We start from the raw sequence: 18,194 nt of genomic DNA on the forward strand, positions 1-18,194 counted from the left end.
TAGCTTTCTGCAGTCTTTCTCCACTTACTGCTCCTCTATTTATCCTGCCAAAGTGCTTAACCTCACATTAGACCATAAGACCATAAGACATAGGAGTGGAAGTAAGGCCATTCGGCCCATCGAGTCCACTCCGCCATTCAATCATGGCTGATGCGCATTTCAGCTCCACTTGCCAGCGTTCTCCCCGTAGCCCTTAATTCCTCTAGACAACAAGAACCTATCAATCTCGGCCTTGAAGACATTTAGCGTCCCGGCTTCCACTGCACTCCGTGGCAATGAATTCCACAGGCCCACCACTCTCTGGCTGAAGAAATGTCTCCGCATTTCCGTTCTGAAATGACCCCCTCTAATTCTAAGGCTGTGTCCACGGGTCCTAGTCTCCTCGCCTAACAGAAACAATTTTCTAGCATCCACCTTTTCAAAGCCATGTATTATTTTGTACGTCTCTATTAGATCTCCCCTTAATCTTCTAAACTCCAACGAATACAACCCCAGTATCCTCAGCCGTTCCTCATATGCTAGACCTGTCATTCCAGGGATCATCCGTGTGAATCTCCGCTGGACACGTTCCAGTGCCAGTATGTCCTTCCTGAGGTGTGGGGACCAAAACTGGACACAGTACTCCAAATGGGGCCTAACCAGAGCTTTATAAAGTCTTAGTAGTACATCTCTGCTTTTATATTCCAACCCTCTTGAGATAAGAGACAACATTGCATTCGCTTTCTTAATCACAGACTCAACCTGCATGTTTACCTTTAGAGAATCCTCGACTAGCACTCCCAGATCCCTTTGTGCTTTGGCTTTATTAAGTTTCTCACCATTTAGAAAGTAGTCCATTCCTATATTCTTTTTGCCAAAGTGCAAGACCTCGCACTTGCTCACGTTAAATTCCATCAGCCATTTCCTGGACCACTCTCCCAACCTGTCTAGATCCTTCTGTAGCCTCCCCACTTCCTCAGTACTACCTGCCTGTCTACCTAACTTTGTATCATCGGCAAACTTCGCTAGAATGCCCCCGGTTCCCTCATCCAAATCATTAATATATAATGCGAACAGCTGTGGCCCCAGCACCGAACCCTGCGGGACACCGCTCGTCACCGGCTGCCATTCTGAAAAAGAACCTTTTATCCCAACTCTCTGCCTTCTGTTAGGCCAAAATTATAGGCCAATCAGCTTAACCTCGGTTGTTGGTAAAATTCTAGAATCCATCATTAAGGATGAGGTTTCTAAATTCTTGGAAGAGCAGAGTCTGATTAGAACAAGTCAACATGGATTTAGTAAAGGGAGGTCATGCCTGACAAACCTGTTGGAATTTTTTGAAGAGGTAACAAGTAGGTTAGACCAGGGGAACCCAGTGGATGTGGTCTATCTGGACTTTCAAAAGGCCTTTGATAAGGTGCCACACGGGAGACTGCTGAGCAAGGTGAGGGCCCATGGTGTTCGAGGTGAGCTGCTGGGATGGATTGAGGATTGGCTATCTAACATTGTTCCACATATTACAGCTGACAAACTTCTGTCCTCTTGCTTGACCTGTATCCCTCTGCAGACTAGAGAAAGCCTTGTAGATTATTTTTAAACTTCAATGCCTTTCCTATTCTGCTTCTCTGAAAAACTGATTTGATTGAACAAATGCTAGACCTTCCCCGCCTTCTCATAAGTCATAATTTAAATCTACAGAATAGTGTAGTAGAGGGATGTAGACAGTCAAATACAGCTGTGTCCTTGCTACTTCCCTGACATTCATCAATTTTGCACAGATCAGGATTAAAACCTTACAAATAATTTAGTTTACCCAGTTCACTTGTTCAATACATCTAGCAAGACAGCACCAAACTTCCAAGTAGATGCACCACTACTTTGACAGGCCACTGTTTCTTAAAGTCTTGGTTGTGTCAACATCTGGAAGATCTTAATTCAGCAAACTGTTTCTCATCTGCCTTTTTCAATTTTCCTCAAAGGCCTATGCACTTATTTGATACCACATTCTGCAAAGCCACCAATATAGCTTTATATTGGGGCCGCAGCTGTTCACTTTATATATTAATGATCTGGATTAAGGGACTGAGGGCATTCTGGCAAGTTTGCCGATGATACGAAGTTAGCCGGACAGGCAGATAGTGGAGGTGGGGAGGCTGCAGAAAGATTTAGACAGTTTAGGAGAGTGGTCAGGAAATGGCTGATGAAATTCAACATGAGCAAATGGGAGGCCTTGCACTTTGGAAAAAAAGAATACAGGCATGGACTATTTTCTAAACGTCAGAAAATTCATAAAGCCAAAAGTACAAAGGGATCTGGGAGTGCTAGTCCAGAATTCTCTAAAGGTTGACTTGCAGGTTGAGTCTGTGATTAAGAAAACAAATGTAATGCTGTTATTTATCTCAAGAGGGTTGGAATGAAAAAGCATTGTGCTTCTGAGTCTTTATAAAGCTCTAGTTAGGTCCCATTTAGAATACTGTGTCCAATTTTGGGCCCTGCACCTCAGGAAAGACATACTGGCACTGGAGTGTGTCCAGCGGACATTGACACGGATGATTCCCTGGAATGGTAGGCCTAACATACGATGAACAGCTGAGGATCTTGGGATTGTATTCAATAGAGGTTAGACGGTTGAGGGGAGATCTCAGAGACTTACAAGATAATGCATGGCTTTGAAAAGGTGGACGTTGGGAATTTGTTTCTGTTAGCAGGGAACCATGGGCACAGCTTTAGAATTAGAGGGGGTCAATTTAGAATGTAAATGAGGAGACATTTCTTCAGCCAGAGAGTGGTGGACCTGTGAAATTCATTGCCATAGAGCACAGTGGAGGCTGGGATGTTAAAATGTCTTCAAGGCAGAGATTGGTAAATTCTTGATCTCACAAGGAATTAAGAGTTATGGGAAGAGTGCAGGTAAGTGGAGTTGAAATGCCCAGTCATGATTAAATGGCGGAGTGGACTTGATGGGCTGAATGGCCTTACTTTCACTCCTGTCTTATATTCTAAAAGTACAAAAGAGTAAAGGGCTTCCTAAATTGTGGTCAGTAAGTTCCAAGGCAGAAATGACAGCTGTGAAGCTTGGATTGATTTCTGATGGCTGAAAGGCTGCTTTAAATGATTGGACTTGTTAAAAAAAAAAGTTGGTGGGCATGGTCTAATCAACTGCTTCTAAATCTCATTTTCTGAGACAAAAACATGGCTAATCATTAATTCCACTTTCTTGCCTACTCCCCTCATCTGTAGACTCAGTCACCAATCAAAATCAAATACTCACTGGCAGATATATGGCATCCTGTTCAAATTGCTTTCCTACCTATTGTTGTGTTGCCAACACATTTAGACACAATACGGTGAGCCAGCCCATCTCTTCAAGTGAGGTATTAATAAATATCATAAATAGTTGAGGCTCTAGCACTGATCCCTGTGGCATCCCACTAGTTACGGTTCAGCAACATCACACTAATCCAGAGTTTGAATTAGCACCTGTACTTGACTGAGACATGCTCTTCTCACAAATTATGTTGCAAACATTACATCCAAAATAACAAAAGGTAATTGCCAGGACAATGGGGAAATATTCTCCTATTATTTTCCAAAGTACTATTTTGGGACCTTTTACATGAATTGTGAAGAGCAGACCCCAATTTCACATCTTATCCAAAAGGCTTCACTTCGAATGGTTCCTCACTCCCACACTACTTGACTGGAGTGGCAGTCTTAATTTTTCTACTCAAGCCTGAGGGAGTGGGATTTGAACATAACCTTGGACCAAGGTGACAGTGCAACCAAATGTAGCCACAGCTGACATACTATACTATCAATGGCTGTAAAACAAGAGTAGGCGTTTGCAAAAAAAAAAAGTGGAATATTATGGAATAGAGAAGAAAAACTATGGACAGTCACAGAAAATCTGACCCATTTCCATGAATACTTTTTAAACAAGTTTAACAATTCAACTTACCCTCCAGCCGACCGCTACCATGACATATCTTATTTTTAGACAAATATACCAAAATCTACATGAGGTATGTTTAACTATTATTTAATTATATTAGAGTTGACAAGAGGAGAAAGACTAGTTAAAGTTGAATATCTGCACAGATTTTCTCAATAGGTGAGTGTGCAATTTTGTCAAAAACCAAAAAAAATTGCCTTGTACTGACGTACCCAAAATGACTCCTCCATCTTATCTGCTACTGTGTAATGAAAAGCTCTGAATTTATATTGTGGAAATTCCTAATGTCTTAAAGAGGACGCACAGATTCAAATGGCTTGTCTACTTTTCACTTAGAGTAAACTTTCTGCAGAAATTTTTTTTGCAATCTGATAACTTTTCTACAAATCCTTGTAAACTACCCAAGTCTTCTTTCCTGGAATTCCACCAAATTTTCTGTAGCATAACAAGAGGATCTCTGGAAATTATAACCCTTATCTCTAAAGGAAATAGAAACAACCTTTGCAAAAATAATAATTAACAGGCTTCTATGCTAAGGGGAATAAAAATGTACAGATTACTAATAAAAACATGTGCACACACATTGGCAACATATTCATAGCACAGAAAAGATATTGATATAGGGGTATTTTATTAGTAAAGCTCTAATCATTGGAAACTAGCTCCGACTACTTGTTTCTTTCTTCCTACCTATTTACTAAGATTTAGAATAATGAGTACCAGTCCATTTAACTTTACCATCTGCTATGCACAAAAAAAAAGACAACTTCTTCATATTTTAGTTTTCAATTTTATGTGCAAAAGCATCAAAGTGCTTTACTACAAATTACAACCTATAAACACAATAATTAAAACAGCTGAAATCTGTACAGATTGAGGATTAAACAACACATCATAAGAAAACAGAATCACAGTAAATGTTTAACACCACAAGACACATTGTCCGGATAACATTTGCTTTCATTAGAAAATATTGTAATAAATAATTCATGAATATAGTGCAATTGATTTATGCATAAATATAACTAATCATCTAAAATCAGTTTTACATTAACCAATTTTTAAAATCAAGGCAGCCACAGAGTTTAGCTAGATTACTGTGATAATGGAAATACTGTACTGCAATTTGAAAACAGAAGTGATAATCTGTACTTACTGTAAACTAAAAATCATTTTTACTAAACATAATATACAATATAAAATTTCCCCATTATTTACCAGAAAATGGTTTAAACATTACTGAGCAGTAATTCTAAAAACAGAGGCACTGTTTTGTAATACAAAATTTTTCCAGAAACATTCTCAAGTACTAAAGTTGGTTGTCACGATATTAAATATGAAGAAAAATTCCAATTAAAAATGGATAGTGGAACGACAGTTCAATAATGTCTCAAATCAGCCTTATCATTAAAAAAGGCAAAACTTGTGTTATTTACAAAAGACTCAGTTCCTACAAAATTAAAAACACAAAGCAAATTTTTCTCCTAATTAGAAGCTTATTTCAATTTAAGTTAGTGATCCTCTAAAACCTGTTTTTCATATTTTTGGTTGGTACATTCTATCTAATTAACCCAAAACTGATTTACTCACTACATATTTTCTAAATTTGTCATCTTTTGTTCTGCAAAACCACTGCAATGTTTGACTTAAGAGAAAAAGATTTATTTTTCTGTTGCACACTTCAAGTTTACTATTGGTCCTAATGTAAAAGTAGCAAGAGATGAACAGAAATGATGACCATATTTTACATGACTATCATAATATCGTGACACCCTTAGTACTATGTCAGGGCTTGCTCAGCATTTTAACTTCTTTAGCTCATACTGTGGGCAAATACTAAAAATTACTGAATTGAATTACACCACTTTCTTTTTATGGCAGATTAGCAAAATGCTGATTCATTTATACTGCAAATTTAGTAGCCAGCAGAGCAAGCCCAATCATTTTTTTCATATTATATGACACTTTAAAGAGAAAAGGTAACTTCATCTGATCCTTAGAATTCTGAACAAAATTTTTCAACTTTGTTTCTAAAAACTTCAGTATGAACTACAAAGGCAAGACCTTCAACACAGATTCACACAAAGTTTAAAAATAACTGCCCTATTCAAGTCACAAAATTAGAAAACTGGATCAGTAACACAAGAAAATCCTAAAACTGTTCAAAGCTTTTCTTTCTTACCAAATTATGTTGAGATCCTGAATTCAAAAGCTACTTTCTATTAAACCCACCTCATAATACAACTGCTGAATTTGGTACTTACAAAATGATAACGCATACAAACATTGAAATGGATGGATTACCTTTGTAAAACTTGAAAATTAACTGAACTTCATGCTCAGAATGAAAATGTATATGCACACACAAACTGAAATGATTGGATTACCTTTATAAAGTAGAAGAAAAGCAACTGCTGAATTTGGTACTCAATCTATATGGATAGAAAAACTGAAATGGTTGGAATATCTTTGTGAAACTTGAATTACCAAGCCTTTGATGAACACTTAGCAGCAGGTAAGTTTACAGTGAGTAAATTTCGGTCTTGGGAGTGTGAGAAATTGCAAATTTGTGACAATGTACTATATGATTTATTTTATTAAATACAGACTAAAAGCAACAAAACATACTATTCTCAGGCTTCTTCAGTGCATCTTATGCATCATGCTCTATACAGTGCTCTATCAATTTGTTAGTCATTCCTTTCGCACTAGTCTATTTCTCAATTATTAATGTGTGCACTTTTAATTTTCAGATATCACAAAACTGGAGCAATGTTTAGGAATTTGCTACATTCCCAACCCCCCCATGCTTGAGATGCATGAAAGTTTAGTTTTTCCGTCCACAAATTATAGGTATCCAAAAATTGGCAGGGAATTAAATCTATAGAATAAAATTATTGCGGGGGGGCGTGGAACGGCTCAAACTTTTCATGTGCAGAGAGATTACATTTCATCTCCCATTTTAGGGATTTTGTCTGTTTTTTGCATCAATAATGGGGGTGCTCGTGCATGTGGATCTGCTGTGTGTGAGGGCAGAATTTCCTGCAGAATGAACAGGAAGGAGGGAAACCAATGACTTCATAGTAATTTGTGAAGTCACTCGGTGGAAAGCAGGAGATTCAACAGTAGACACTATTTGCTTAATTATCATATTACAAGTGGATTGGGGAGATTACTGGGTTGGGAAAATAATAGACGCAAATAAATAAATAAATAAATATTTTGCCAGGACAGATTAAGTACAGAATTTCACAGCTCTGAAAACACAATATGCTTTAACCAGTCAACTCCTGTTGACACCCTCTAAAATTTGCATTTTAAATTTGTGAAATGAATGCCTGCATTACTCAATAATTTGACATGTACATCTGAATTGTGTAACGCATACAAAATAGCCAGGACTTAAACATAGCACATTCTGCACTGTACTTTTAAATAAATCAGTAGGCTGATTTCATACTTTAGAATTGAATTTTGTCACCTACTTTAGGTAGTAAGACTGGTCAGTTTATTTGAATTCCTGACGTAGGCTCAGGGAGCCAATCCTATAAAATAATGCTGCATGTGACTATTATTTGTCTTACAACTGAATAACTGAAAACACCTATGTGGCATTTTCCTTACTAGACATCAACTTATCTAATCACAATTAGTTTTATTCTACAAGAGCATTAAGATGAGAACTAGCACATGCGACTGTACTAAGCATATTCCTTTTTACGTACAGTCCAATCCCTGCTTGAAACTATGCTTTGCCTGAAGGCCAAAGGGTGGTTTTACAATACTATTTGAATTAACATTTACTGTATAGTGAAATCCATCTGAGTTGCATCCCTTTTTAAGAGGATTTATGTAGATTTGTTGCTACTTTTGGAGCTGCTTGTCCCTGAATTTGTCATATTGAACAACCCAGTGTCTGTTAATCTGAGCTTCTTCTTCGGAGGTGTCTTCAGTGTCCCAGATCTTTCTTTTACTTTGTATTCTAAAGTGCTGTGAGGTACTCCATAAATTCCTTGTGCTTTAGAGACACTCATTTTCCCACTCATTACCATCGTAATAGCTTCTTCCAAAATGTCATGATCATACTGCCGATAACGACCCCGTTTCTTCCTTGGCTGTTTACTGTCTTTCAGACTAATATGATCCTGACTATCATTTTCAGATGTCACATCAACTGTGCCATTCTTTACATTAAGACATAATGGAGGAAGATCTCCATGCAGTAGGTAGGAATCAACACTAGAATGAGTCAATGGTAAGGAACATTCAATTTTACTCTGCTTGGGCAGGATAGTTTTGAGTTTTTGAAGAGCTGATACTTCCAGCAGTGAGGAGGTTTTTGATACCTGGTACATAACATCAAAGAGACCGCAGCCGTCAGGCTGGGACTTGGGCACAGAGCTTGCTCGTACCTGAGGGATTTTTAACTGAACAAAAGAACTACTGACACTTTCATTATGAAGACTGCCATCTTTTTCTTTTAGCTGTGTAACCATTCTTTGCAGGGTTAATTGATGGAGGTAACTGGAAGCAGTGGGGAATTTCAACTCTGAGGATTCAACATGAGTAAGTTTTCGGTGCTCACTGCATTGATCAGGACTACGTTCTGCCTGAGCTCTAGCCCATAATGCAACTTTCTGTAGAAGAGCATTAGGTTCCCCAAAGGTCTTCGAGACACAGCTTTCTCTGGTATCTCTGGTTTTACTTTTCAGTGGAGCTGCTCCTCCTGATAAGGCTTCCAAATGGAGAAGTAAAGTCTGGTGAGGTATTCCATAAAGTATGGCTGCTTTGTTCATGTCCAATGCCCCTGACTGAATGTCTTTCAAGGCCTTTGAAAGCAAACCATCTGCAAATTCAGCACTTCGTTTCACATGCTCCTCAGTGTTTATCTGTAGTCTCCTAGGATGGATGGAATGAAACGATGGTAAGCTGACGCAAGAGACTGGCACACAGCTATGGAAGGGAAGGGTCCACTCCTTTATTACAGGCTTGCTTGGGTAACATCACTGCTTTTCTCATTGTTTAAGTCTTTGAGTGCTGGCTGTTATTGCTTAAAGTTGCAAAAGGTTACAGTTCTGGTAGGGCAGGGTAAATGTTTTATTGCACTTTTAAAGCGGCCATGGCAAGAGCTTTATGTTACAGTTCAATATTTGTGTTAAATGTTTCTTGCAGTTGTTATCCCGTGATAGTTGCTTGCAAAACAAAAAGGAACAACTTTCACAGTTTGAGCTTCAATTATTTTCCTTTCCAATTTACGGTATTAAAATGGCATTAAGTCCTCAAGCTTGTGTTAGTAGAAACGTGACGTTACCGCTAAACAAGTAATAAAAGAGTCAACCCTCTTTTTTTTCCAGGCAGGGTACTGCAATCACAACAAGCTAAGAACATTTTCCAAAACATTGCACAAAACATAAAGCACAGGCCACATTAATACCGCACAGTAACAATTCACAGTGACAATCCAAATGTGACATATTAGTGCTAATATTAATTTTAAACACATCTAAGCTAAACAGATAAAGGTGCAAAATTTGTTTTTGAACTATTTATTAATCAACTTAAATAAATTAAATAAAAAGCAGGCACTGAATAAAGAGCATGATTCATTTTACAATTTTAATAATGTATACAAAACTCTTTACAACTGTCCCTGCCTTAACACAAATGACCTCGAAATACAATTTTCATAGTTTCTTTGAAAGTGACTTGAAGTGCCAGAAGTGTCAATTTCAGTTAAAAATTACTTGCGTATAAATACTACTCAATTCAAGAAAATTTGACAAGATTCTATACTATTCACATCTATGTAAACCCAATTTTATTTATGGTGTAATCGGAAATATTCTGAATTGATTACATGCACATTAGACTAATATTCATCACTTTATGTTTGAGCATTGCTGAAAATAAATTTTGTTGAAATTTTGTCCTGAGTGCTAGACAACTCACAGGAAATACCAATGGAAAAGGGAAAAAACATTTGTAATGTATGAGAAAAGTGTAATCTGATCGGTTTACAAATAGACTCAAAATTTGATACAGACATTGCCACAGGGAATGCACCACTTAAGAGGATTGACAAAACTGCGAAGCTGATTATATTTTAAATCAGCAAGTCAAAACATTTTTTAAACTTTCTATTTTGTTCCAAGCAAAAACTAAGAAATGTGTTTTTTCAGCAATCCTCAAAAGTATTTGCTACCAAATGACTATTTCTAACATGTCTGTTATCTGGTAAAATGTAGGTGACTTTTGTGAATTAACATTTAGTTTATTGCAAACCCAACAGCCTTACCCTTTTAGAATGCATTCTGAAGAGAAAAAGCTTAAATTTTCAAAGTTTTAAGTTACACAATAATATTTACAAGCAATTAACACATACCAAGATGCGTTTCCATACTCTGTTCATATTCCTAAACATTCCATTTGTCCTTCAAGTGCTAGCATCTAAATCTAGTTTTAATAACAAATTATACATATTTCTTTTAAAGATCAAACTTGGGAGCTTTAATCCAACCCCACCTTCTAACTATTTCATGAGGGACAATGGAAAATATTTTCCATACTAAATGAAAACAGAAAGAACTACAGATGTAAATTAAAAACAAAAACAGAATGCTGGAAAAGCTCAGTAGGACTGGTAACATCTGTGCAGAGAAATCAGAATTTACACTTTGTCTCTTCACAGATACTGCCAGACCTGCAGAGTTTTTCTAGCAATTTCTGTTTTTGCATGTGTAAAATACTGGCTAATCAAAATGGTTACCTTGTATGTTAATTCAATTTTGAAGGTGATAGAATTTAAACTTGCTTCCTCACACTGACCTGAAAAGTATCATCCTCAATACCAAAAAATTGCTACACAAGAAAGGACCCTTCTTGAACTGTTCCAGGATTGTCAGTTGTATGAACTGTCCCTGGAAGGTGTCAATTTAGTGGATCAAAAATGTTACAAACCTACAGTTTGGTTTTCCCTCTTTTCTTCAGGGAAGGAAAATAATTTAAACAGAAACTACCAATTTTGTTTCTTTGACCGCTTTTGTGCAGGTTAAGTGGATAGGCCATGCTAAATTGCCCGTAGCGTTCAGGGCTGTTTAGGTGCAATAGCCATGGGAAATGCTGGGTCATGGGTTGGGACTAGGTGGGTCAGTGTGGACTTTTTAGGGCGGCACGGTGGCACAGTGGTTAGCACTGCTGCCTCACAGCGCCAGAAACCAGTGTTCAATTCCAGCCTCGGGCGATTGACTGTGTGGAGTTTGCACATTCTCCCCGTGTCTGCGTGGGTTTCCTCCGGGTGCTCCGGTTTCCTCCCACAGTCCAAAGATGTGCAGGTCAGGTGAATTGGCCATGCTAAATTGCCTCTAGTGTTAGGTAAGGGGTAGATGTAGGGGTATGGGTGGGTTGCGCTTCGGCGGGGCGGTGTGGACTTGTTGGGCCGAAGGGCCTGTTTCCACACTGTAAGTAATCTAATCTAATCATTTTAAATGGGATAATATATTTTAGGGACCACCAATTAAGCTGGATTTGCTGGGCTGCAACTAGTGTAAATCAGTATTAAATTCTCATAAGACAATGAGCCATAATTACCTGGTACCTGGAGATTTCCTCATGGCTTTGTCAGGTGTATGTACTGAAAGACAGCTGTACAGTGTAGGAAGGGCAGATACACAATTTGCAATTAGACAGAGAATTAAGTGCAGGTCTGACAGTTGTTTAGAAGGGAATATACTGGGTTCTCACTTTTGCTGTAAGTGCTCCCAAGGACCACTGATCGAAATAGAAACATGTTGGGTTACTTTAGCTTTCAAAGCCTACAATTCTATTTGTTTTGGCTCACATACAGAGAGAAGTACACAAGTGGTCACTAGAAAACCAATCAGAACTGAAAAAGCCACTGGGAGACAAAAAAAATTACACAAAACTAAATTTATAGAATCTTCCTTCCATGAGCCCTTAAATTTGTCAATTGAACGAATTACTGTAAATAATTCAAGTGACTTCAAGCATCATAAATGAAAGAAAAATATACACAACGTCAAGGAACTTGGACAAAAAGCAACAAAACTAACTTGCCATCTTGAAATGCTTCGCAAAGTCTTACAGCATCACAATTTGTTTTTAAGTTAATGAAGCACTTTTTGAAACACTGTCACTGATGTAACATCAGAAATACAGCACGAACCAAAGTTCTACAAAGTTAAAAATCTTAAAACATCAGGTTATAGTCCAACAGGTTTACTTGGAAGTATTAGCTTTCAAAGCACTGCTCCCTGATCAAGCAACCAAATGAAGGAGCAATGTTCTAAAAGCTAGTGCTTCCAAATAAACCTGTTGGATTATAACCTGGTGTTGCAAGATTTTTAAACTTGGTCCACCCTAGTCCAACACCGGCACCTCCACATCAAAGTTCTACAAACAGCAATGAAATATATCACCAGTTGATTTGTACTCTTAGGATGTTGGTTAAGGAATATACTCCCTGCAAGGGGTGAATTCCATTCACCCAATTTCTCTATTGCATCTGTTTAGCCAATGACCCCTCTGTTCCAGTGCTTCTGAAATATCTATCCTTCTCAACTGAGCATGCTCCTTTGCTGTTGGTAAGATTATTGTCCATGTCTATTCTGGTTGTAGACTTCTATGATTCTATACCTCCTTTTCAGAATCACTATTTTGAAAGATTAGGGGAGTTATCTCCAAGCAGTGACCAACATTATTCCTCAACTAACTTTACAAAAGTAGATTAAAACAAAGGACTGCAGACTTGGAGATCTGAAACTAATGAAAACTGACACTGCTGGAGAAACTCAGAAGGTCTGATAGCACCTGTGGAGTGGAAACAGTCAAATCCTTATCATATTGCTTTTTGTGGGTCTTTGCTGTGCACAAACTGGTTGTCAAAGATTCCAACATTATAACTGTGACTACATTTTAAAAATACTTCATTGGCTGTACTGTACTGCCCTGCGATCATGAAATATGCTATTAAAAATCTTTTTCTTTCTCTGGTCAACATCCAGGGCATTAAACTTACCTTTCACAGAGATGATTTCTTTATTTATGTTTCATCCAACTTGGCACACTATATTCACTGTTAATCTGATCACTTGGTATTTTTAATTCTCTACACATCACCCTCTCTCATCTGTCCTTGCATTTGCATGCATTTCCAATGAAAGTGAACACAAGCTTGATGAACAGCAACTCCTCTTTCAATTAGCTGCTTTACAGGATCCAACCTTAACTCAACCTTAAAGTTCTTGTCAAAAATGTTTTAATTATAAATGAGGATTGCACCAAACTCAGATTAGGTAGTGCTGATGATCCCACTTAAACACAATAGGTAGGGCTGTTTGGACCAATAGGTTATCTGGCTTGCTTCTTCCATATTTGCTGCCTATACCAACATTATTTATTTTGCAAGACCTTTCCCATTGATATCATGCCTTAAATATTTCTACATTGTGCCCACGAGACAAATATTACTTTGCACTAGCAGCTAATTTGTCTCATTTAATGACTCCTGCTTTTGACCAGAGAGTTTTAGTAGCATGGAACAAAGCATTTCAGCTCATCATGTCCACACTGGGCATCAACCATCCATCTGTTCTAATCCCATTTTCCAGCACTTTGCCCATAGTCTTACGGCATTTCACGTGTTCAAAAGAGTTCTTAAATGTTGAAAGAGCTCCTGTTTCTACTACCATTTACACAGAGTTCCAGATACCCAGTTTCAACTGGGTGAAAATAAAAACTCTTACATTCCTTTTAAACCTCCTGCTCCTTCCCTTAAAACTATGTCATCTAGTTATTAACTTCTTGACTAATTCCCATAAAACTCTAATTCAAGCAGATCCTCCTCAGCCATGCCTGCTCCAAATAGAGAACATCAACCTATATAGTTTCTCTTCGTAGCTGAATTGCTCCTCTGGCGAATCCTGATGAATTTCATGTGCGTTCTGCCATTTAATACAACATTGACTGAACTCACCTTTGCCTCAGCACTTTCTTGCCTGTTAATTTAAAAAAAACTCTCATTTATTCAGATGCCCACTGCATTGTTGGGTAGTGAGTTATACAGATTCATTACCCTTTAAGTAATTTATCTTCATCTGTTCTTTAAACCTGCAATCCCTTAGTCTAAAAATATAATCGCTCACTCTCTATTTCCCCACAAGGAGAAATATCTATGTTTGTCAATCCTCTTTAGCATATAATTTACCTCAATTCTATTTCATCCTTCTAAAATCCAGACAGACAATACAGGCATAATCTGCTTAATCTCTTCTCATAAACCAAGCCTTTGATCTCTGGAATAAATCTAATAAATCTTTTCTGAACTCAAGCCAATGAAATTTCATCCAAGGACAGGAATCAAAACCATATGCAGTAATCCAGACGTGGTCTCACTTCCTTACTTTTATACTCCACTAATATAGCAATAAATGCCAAAATTCTATTCGCTGCATTTATTACCTGTTGTACCCAGATATTCATTTTCTGCAATACTCACTCAAGGACACCCAGATCCCTCTGCACCAAACCATTTGAATTTTCTTTCCATTTAGGTAATTCTCACAAAATGGATAACCACACATCTAACCATGTTAAGACTCTGCCAAACTCTGGCTCAAAAATCCAAATTATCCATATAGAGCCAGAGATGCACAGCACGGACACAGACCCTTAGTCCAACTCATCCATGCCGACCACATATTCTAACCTAATTTAGTGCCACTTGCCAGCAGTTGGCCCACATTCCTTCAAACCTTTTCAATTCATATATCCATCCAGATGCCTTTAAAAGTGTTATAATTGAACTAGACTCCACCACTTCCTCTGGCAGCTTATTCCATACACGTACCACTCTCTGGGTGAAAAGGTTGCCCCTTAGGTCTCTTTTGTATCTTTCACCTCTCACCCTAAACCTATGCCTTCTAGTTCTGGACTCCCTCACCCCAGGGAAAAGCCTTTGTCTACTTATCCTATCCATGCTCCTCATGATTTTATAAACCTCTATAAAGGTCACCCCTCAGCTTCCGACACTCCAGGGAAAACAGCCCAGCCTATTCAACTCTCCTTACAGCTCAAATCCTCCAACCCTGGCAACATCCTAATTCTTTTCTGAACCCTTCCAAATTTCACAACATCTTTCTGATAGGAAGGAGACCAGAATTGCAGGCAATATTCCAAAAGTGGCCTAACCAATGTCCTGAACAGCTGTAACATGCCCTTTCAACTCCTGTACTCAATACTCTGACCAATAAAGGAAAGCATGCCAAACACCTCCTTCACTATCCTATCTACCTGCGACTCCACTCTCAAGGAGCTATGAACCTGCACTCCAGGTCTCTTTGTTCAGCAACACTCCCTAGGAACTTACCATTGAGTGTGTAAGTCCTTTCCCAAAATGCAGCACCTCGCATTTATCTAAATTAAACTTCATCTGCCACTCCTCAGTTCACTGGCCCATCTGATCAAGATCCCAGTAATCGGAGGTATCTTCTTCGCTATCCACTACATCTCCAATTTTAGTGACATCTGCAAACTTACTAACTATACATGACTTTGTTACATCAAAGAATTCTAGCAAATTAGTCAAACATGATTCACCCTTCCTCAAACCACTGACGACTCTGATGGACTGCATTATGACTTCCCAAGTATCCCACTACTACTTTCGTAATAATGGATTCCAATAATTTCCCAATAATATATGTGTTAAACTAACTGGTCTACATACTAGTTTCTACATTCTGCCTCTCTGCATTTTTCAATAAGGATGTTTCGCTTATATTTTTCTAATCGGCTGGAACCTTGCAAGAATTCAGAATTATGGATTATAATAAAATTATTGATTTACTGTCTCTGCTATTTGTGCTCTGTTAACTCTCTAATCTCATTCTTTAGGGGAACAACATTCACTTCAGCTATATTCTTTTATATATTTACACAAGTCTTTATTATGTTTTTATATTTTGCACTAGTTTATTTCATAATTAACCTTTGCTCTATTGCTTTATTAGAAACTCTTTGTTGATCTTTGAAATTTCTCAAGTCTCCAGCCTGCCAATGATCTTTGCAAAATGGCAATTTTTTGCCATTGTGTCATCGTTAACTTTGTTGCTTAGATGCTTTTTACATCCTCTTACAAGCTTTCATCATCTTGATTATGTTTTAGGGGAAGAATTAAGTATCGCTATACGACATGTGCACTATTCATCAACTGTCCTACTGGTCAGCTTTTCTGCATAGTCCAGTTGGGCCAAATCTGTCTTAAGACTATCTTTTTATTATTTCTCATTGTTCCCCCCTCCCACTTTTCTCTGGCTGTGGACTAGCATAAATATTGCCAATCTAAAACAGTTTCTAGTGCTGATGAAATGTTCTTGCCACGTGCTGCACAACCTGAATGTTTGATTTTGTGAAACACAAGTGTTTAATAAACTTATTTCTTCAGAAATACCGTCCTTTTAGTCTCTATACAATTCCGTTTCACAAATTAAGTGTTATTCAGCACAAGCAGGTTGACATAACTTTTGAAGGGTTTGGTGGAGGAAGACAGAAAACAAAAAGGAGAGAATTAAGAATTTGGCTCCTAAGAGAGCTCCTGTGGAAAGGAATACAGTTGAGATAGAACGATTTTCTTCAACCTGTGCCCCATTTGAGTTCAGCCAGGTGAAAGAAAAACAACAGACATGCACTACATGGGAACTAGGTTGAGACAGACTGAATTCTGTAAATGAGATGGGAAGGAGGTGGAGGCAGGGCAGGGAAGCAAGAGGGGAGGGGGTTGGGGAAGGGAAGGGAAGGACAAGTGGGGAGAAGGGGCAAGAGAGAGAAAGAGCTGAATCAATCTATGGACTGGCAGTTCAGACATCTGCTTAGTATCACCTGCTCAAAAAGACAATTTGGGATAGGTAAGAAATGCTGGGCTATTTGGGATAGGTGAGAAATGCTCACATCCCAGGAATACATTTTTTCAAGTCATCTCAGCTGGATTTGAAGTCACAGAGGAATGAACAGTGTGATAATTCAATGCCAGCCTCTATTTTAAATGTACCAAAGCACATTTAATATTTTTAAATATGCAAAACCAAAATAGGCATAATTGCATGGATCACAGTCAAGCTTATTCTATGTATATTTTTCTCCAGTACGAGGGATCATAGTTTGAGACCTCAAAGTACAGAAGTATTCTGATCACACATCATCTTGTGACTGTTGTATACAGTGTTTATGGTTTATTTGAAACATTTAAATTCACTGCTTTGAAGAGTGAACAGGATAACAAAATTATATAGGCTGCAGCTGACCATAGTCTAATGCAATGAAAGGATGCCATGATCAGCTAATTCTCAAATCAAAAAGGGAAAGAGATGAACAAAGTACAAAGATAAACACAAACAGACTAAAACTGCAGAAATTCACCAATGTTCCTTCAAGATCATCTTCCGATCCACAACCACAACCATCCAGAAGGACTAATGGGAATACCAAGTTCCAGTCAAAGCCATTCAACTTTGAAATATATCACCATTCCTTTCACTGACTAGGTCAAAATCCTGGAACTGCTTTCTCAACAATATGGATCTACATGCACTATGTATGTCTGCATAGTCAAAGTGGCGGCTCACCATCATATTAACAAGGGCAACTGGGATGGGCAAAAGCTGATTCTCACACCTTGAACAAAACAAAACAAAATCTCAGCACTAGTTATTATACCCAGAATGAATTCTGGGTCCAAAATAGGTAAACCCAGCCTATTCAGAAGGCATATTAAAGAACTATGAAGGGATTCCTCGATGGTTTTTAACCTTTTTTTTACATTTGACCAATGGCCTAAATTTAAAATCCTGTGAACACAGGAAGCCCTCTGGCTCAGTGAAAGCACTTTTTTGAAAAGCTAGGCCATTGCCAGCTAGTCCCTATTCTAAACAAAGAAAAGACAGTATACAACAAAAACACTTACCAATAAGGTATGGTAGTGATGTCTATAGTTGAGGACGTGCAGCACAGTTCTTTGAGATTTGTAGAAGACAGTCAATCTAACAAATTGATAACTTCAAGAATTATTTAAGCTTTGGGTAAATAGGCTTGTGTGTTCAGATACGAATAATGGCTCTGAAGAGCAAATCAAACTGCATTTGTATGTAAATAGTCCAAATGTGCTTAACATTTTAAAATGAAGGTATAGAAACAGGAGCAGGACATTGAGTCAAGCCTATTTTGTCACTCAATGCAATACTGTTTATTCTAC

At 37.9% G+C, this 18,194-nt stretch overlaps 1 protein-coding gene across 18 annotated transcripts in view; it reads right to left on the reverse strand.

Annotated features, from left to right (window-relative positions):
* lcorl (ligand dependent nuclear receptor corepressor-like) overlaps positions 1 to 18,194 on the reverse strand; it is a 120,382-nt gene that overhangs the window by 37,326 nt on the left and 64,862 nt on the right. For 2 of the 18 annotated variants that reach the window (XM_072561587.1, XM_072561494.1), the window contains exons 7-9: positions 17,907 to 17,982; positions 11,519 to 11,572; positions 8,726 to 8,830 (exon numbers count right to left, since the gene is read on the reverse strand). The exons of 12 other annotated variants lie outside the window; for them this stretch is intronic. In XM_072561587.1, coding sequence (XP_072417688.1) covers positions 11,549 to 11,572; positions 17,907 to 17,982 — 100 coding nt within the window. In that variant the 3' untranslated portion in view covers positions 8,726 to 8,830; positions 11,519 to 11,548. Of the gene's footprint in view, positions 1 to 920; positions 8,831 to 11,518; positions 11,573 to 17,906; positions 17,983 to 18,194 lie in introns of those variants that run through there. 4 more of the 18 variants (XM_072561401.1, XM_072561314.1, XM_072561082.1 and 1 more) reach the window with 3 other exon arrangements.

Source organism: Chiloscyllium punctatum, chromosome 1 (genome assembly GCF_047496795.1).
Source record: "Chiloscyllium punctatum isolate Juve2018m chromosome 1, sChiPun1.3, whole genome shotgun sequence".
In the NCBI taxonomy this organism is placed as follows: domain Eukaryota; kingdom Metazoa; phylum Chordata; class Chondrichthyes; order Orectolobiformes; family Hemiscylliidae; genus Chiloscyllium; species Chiloscyllium punctatum.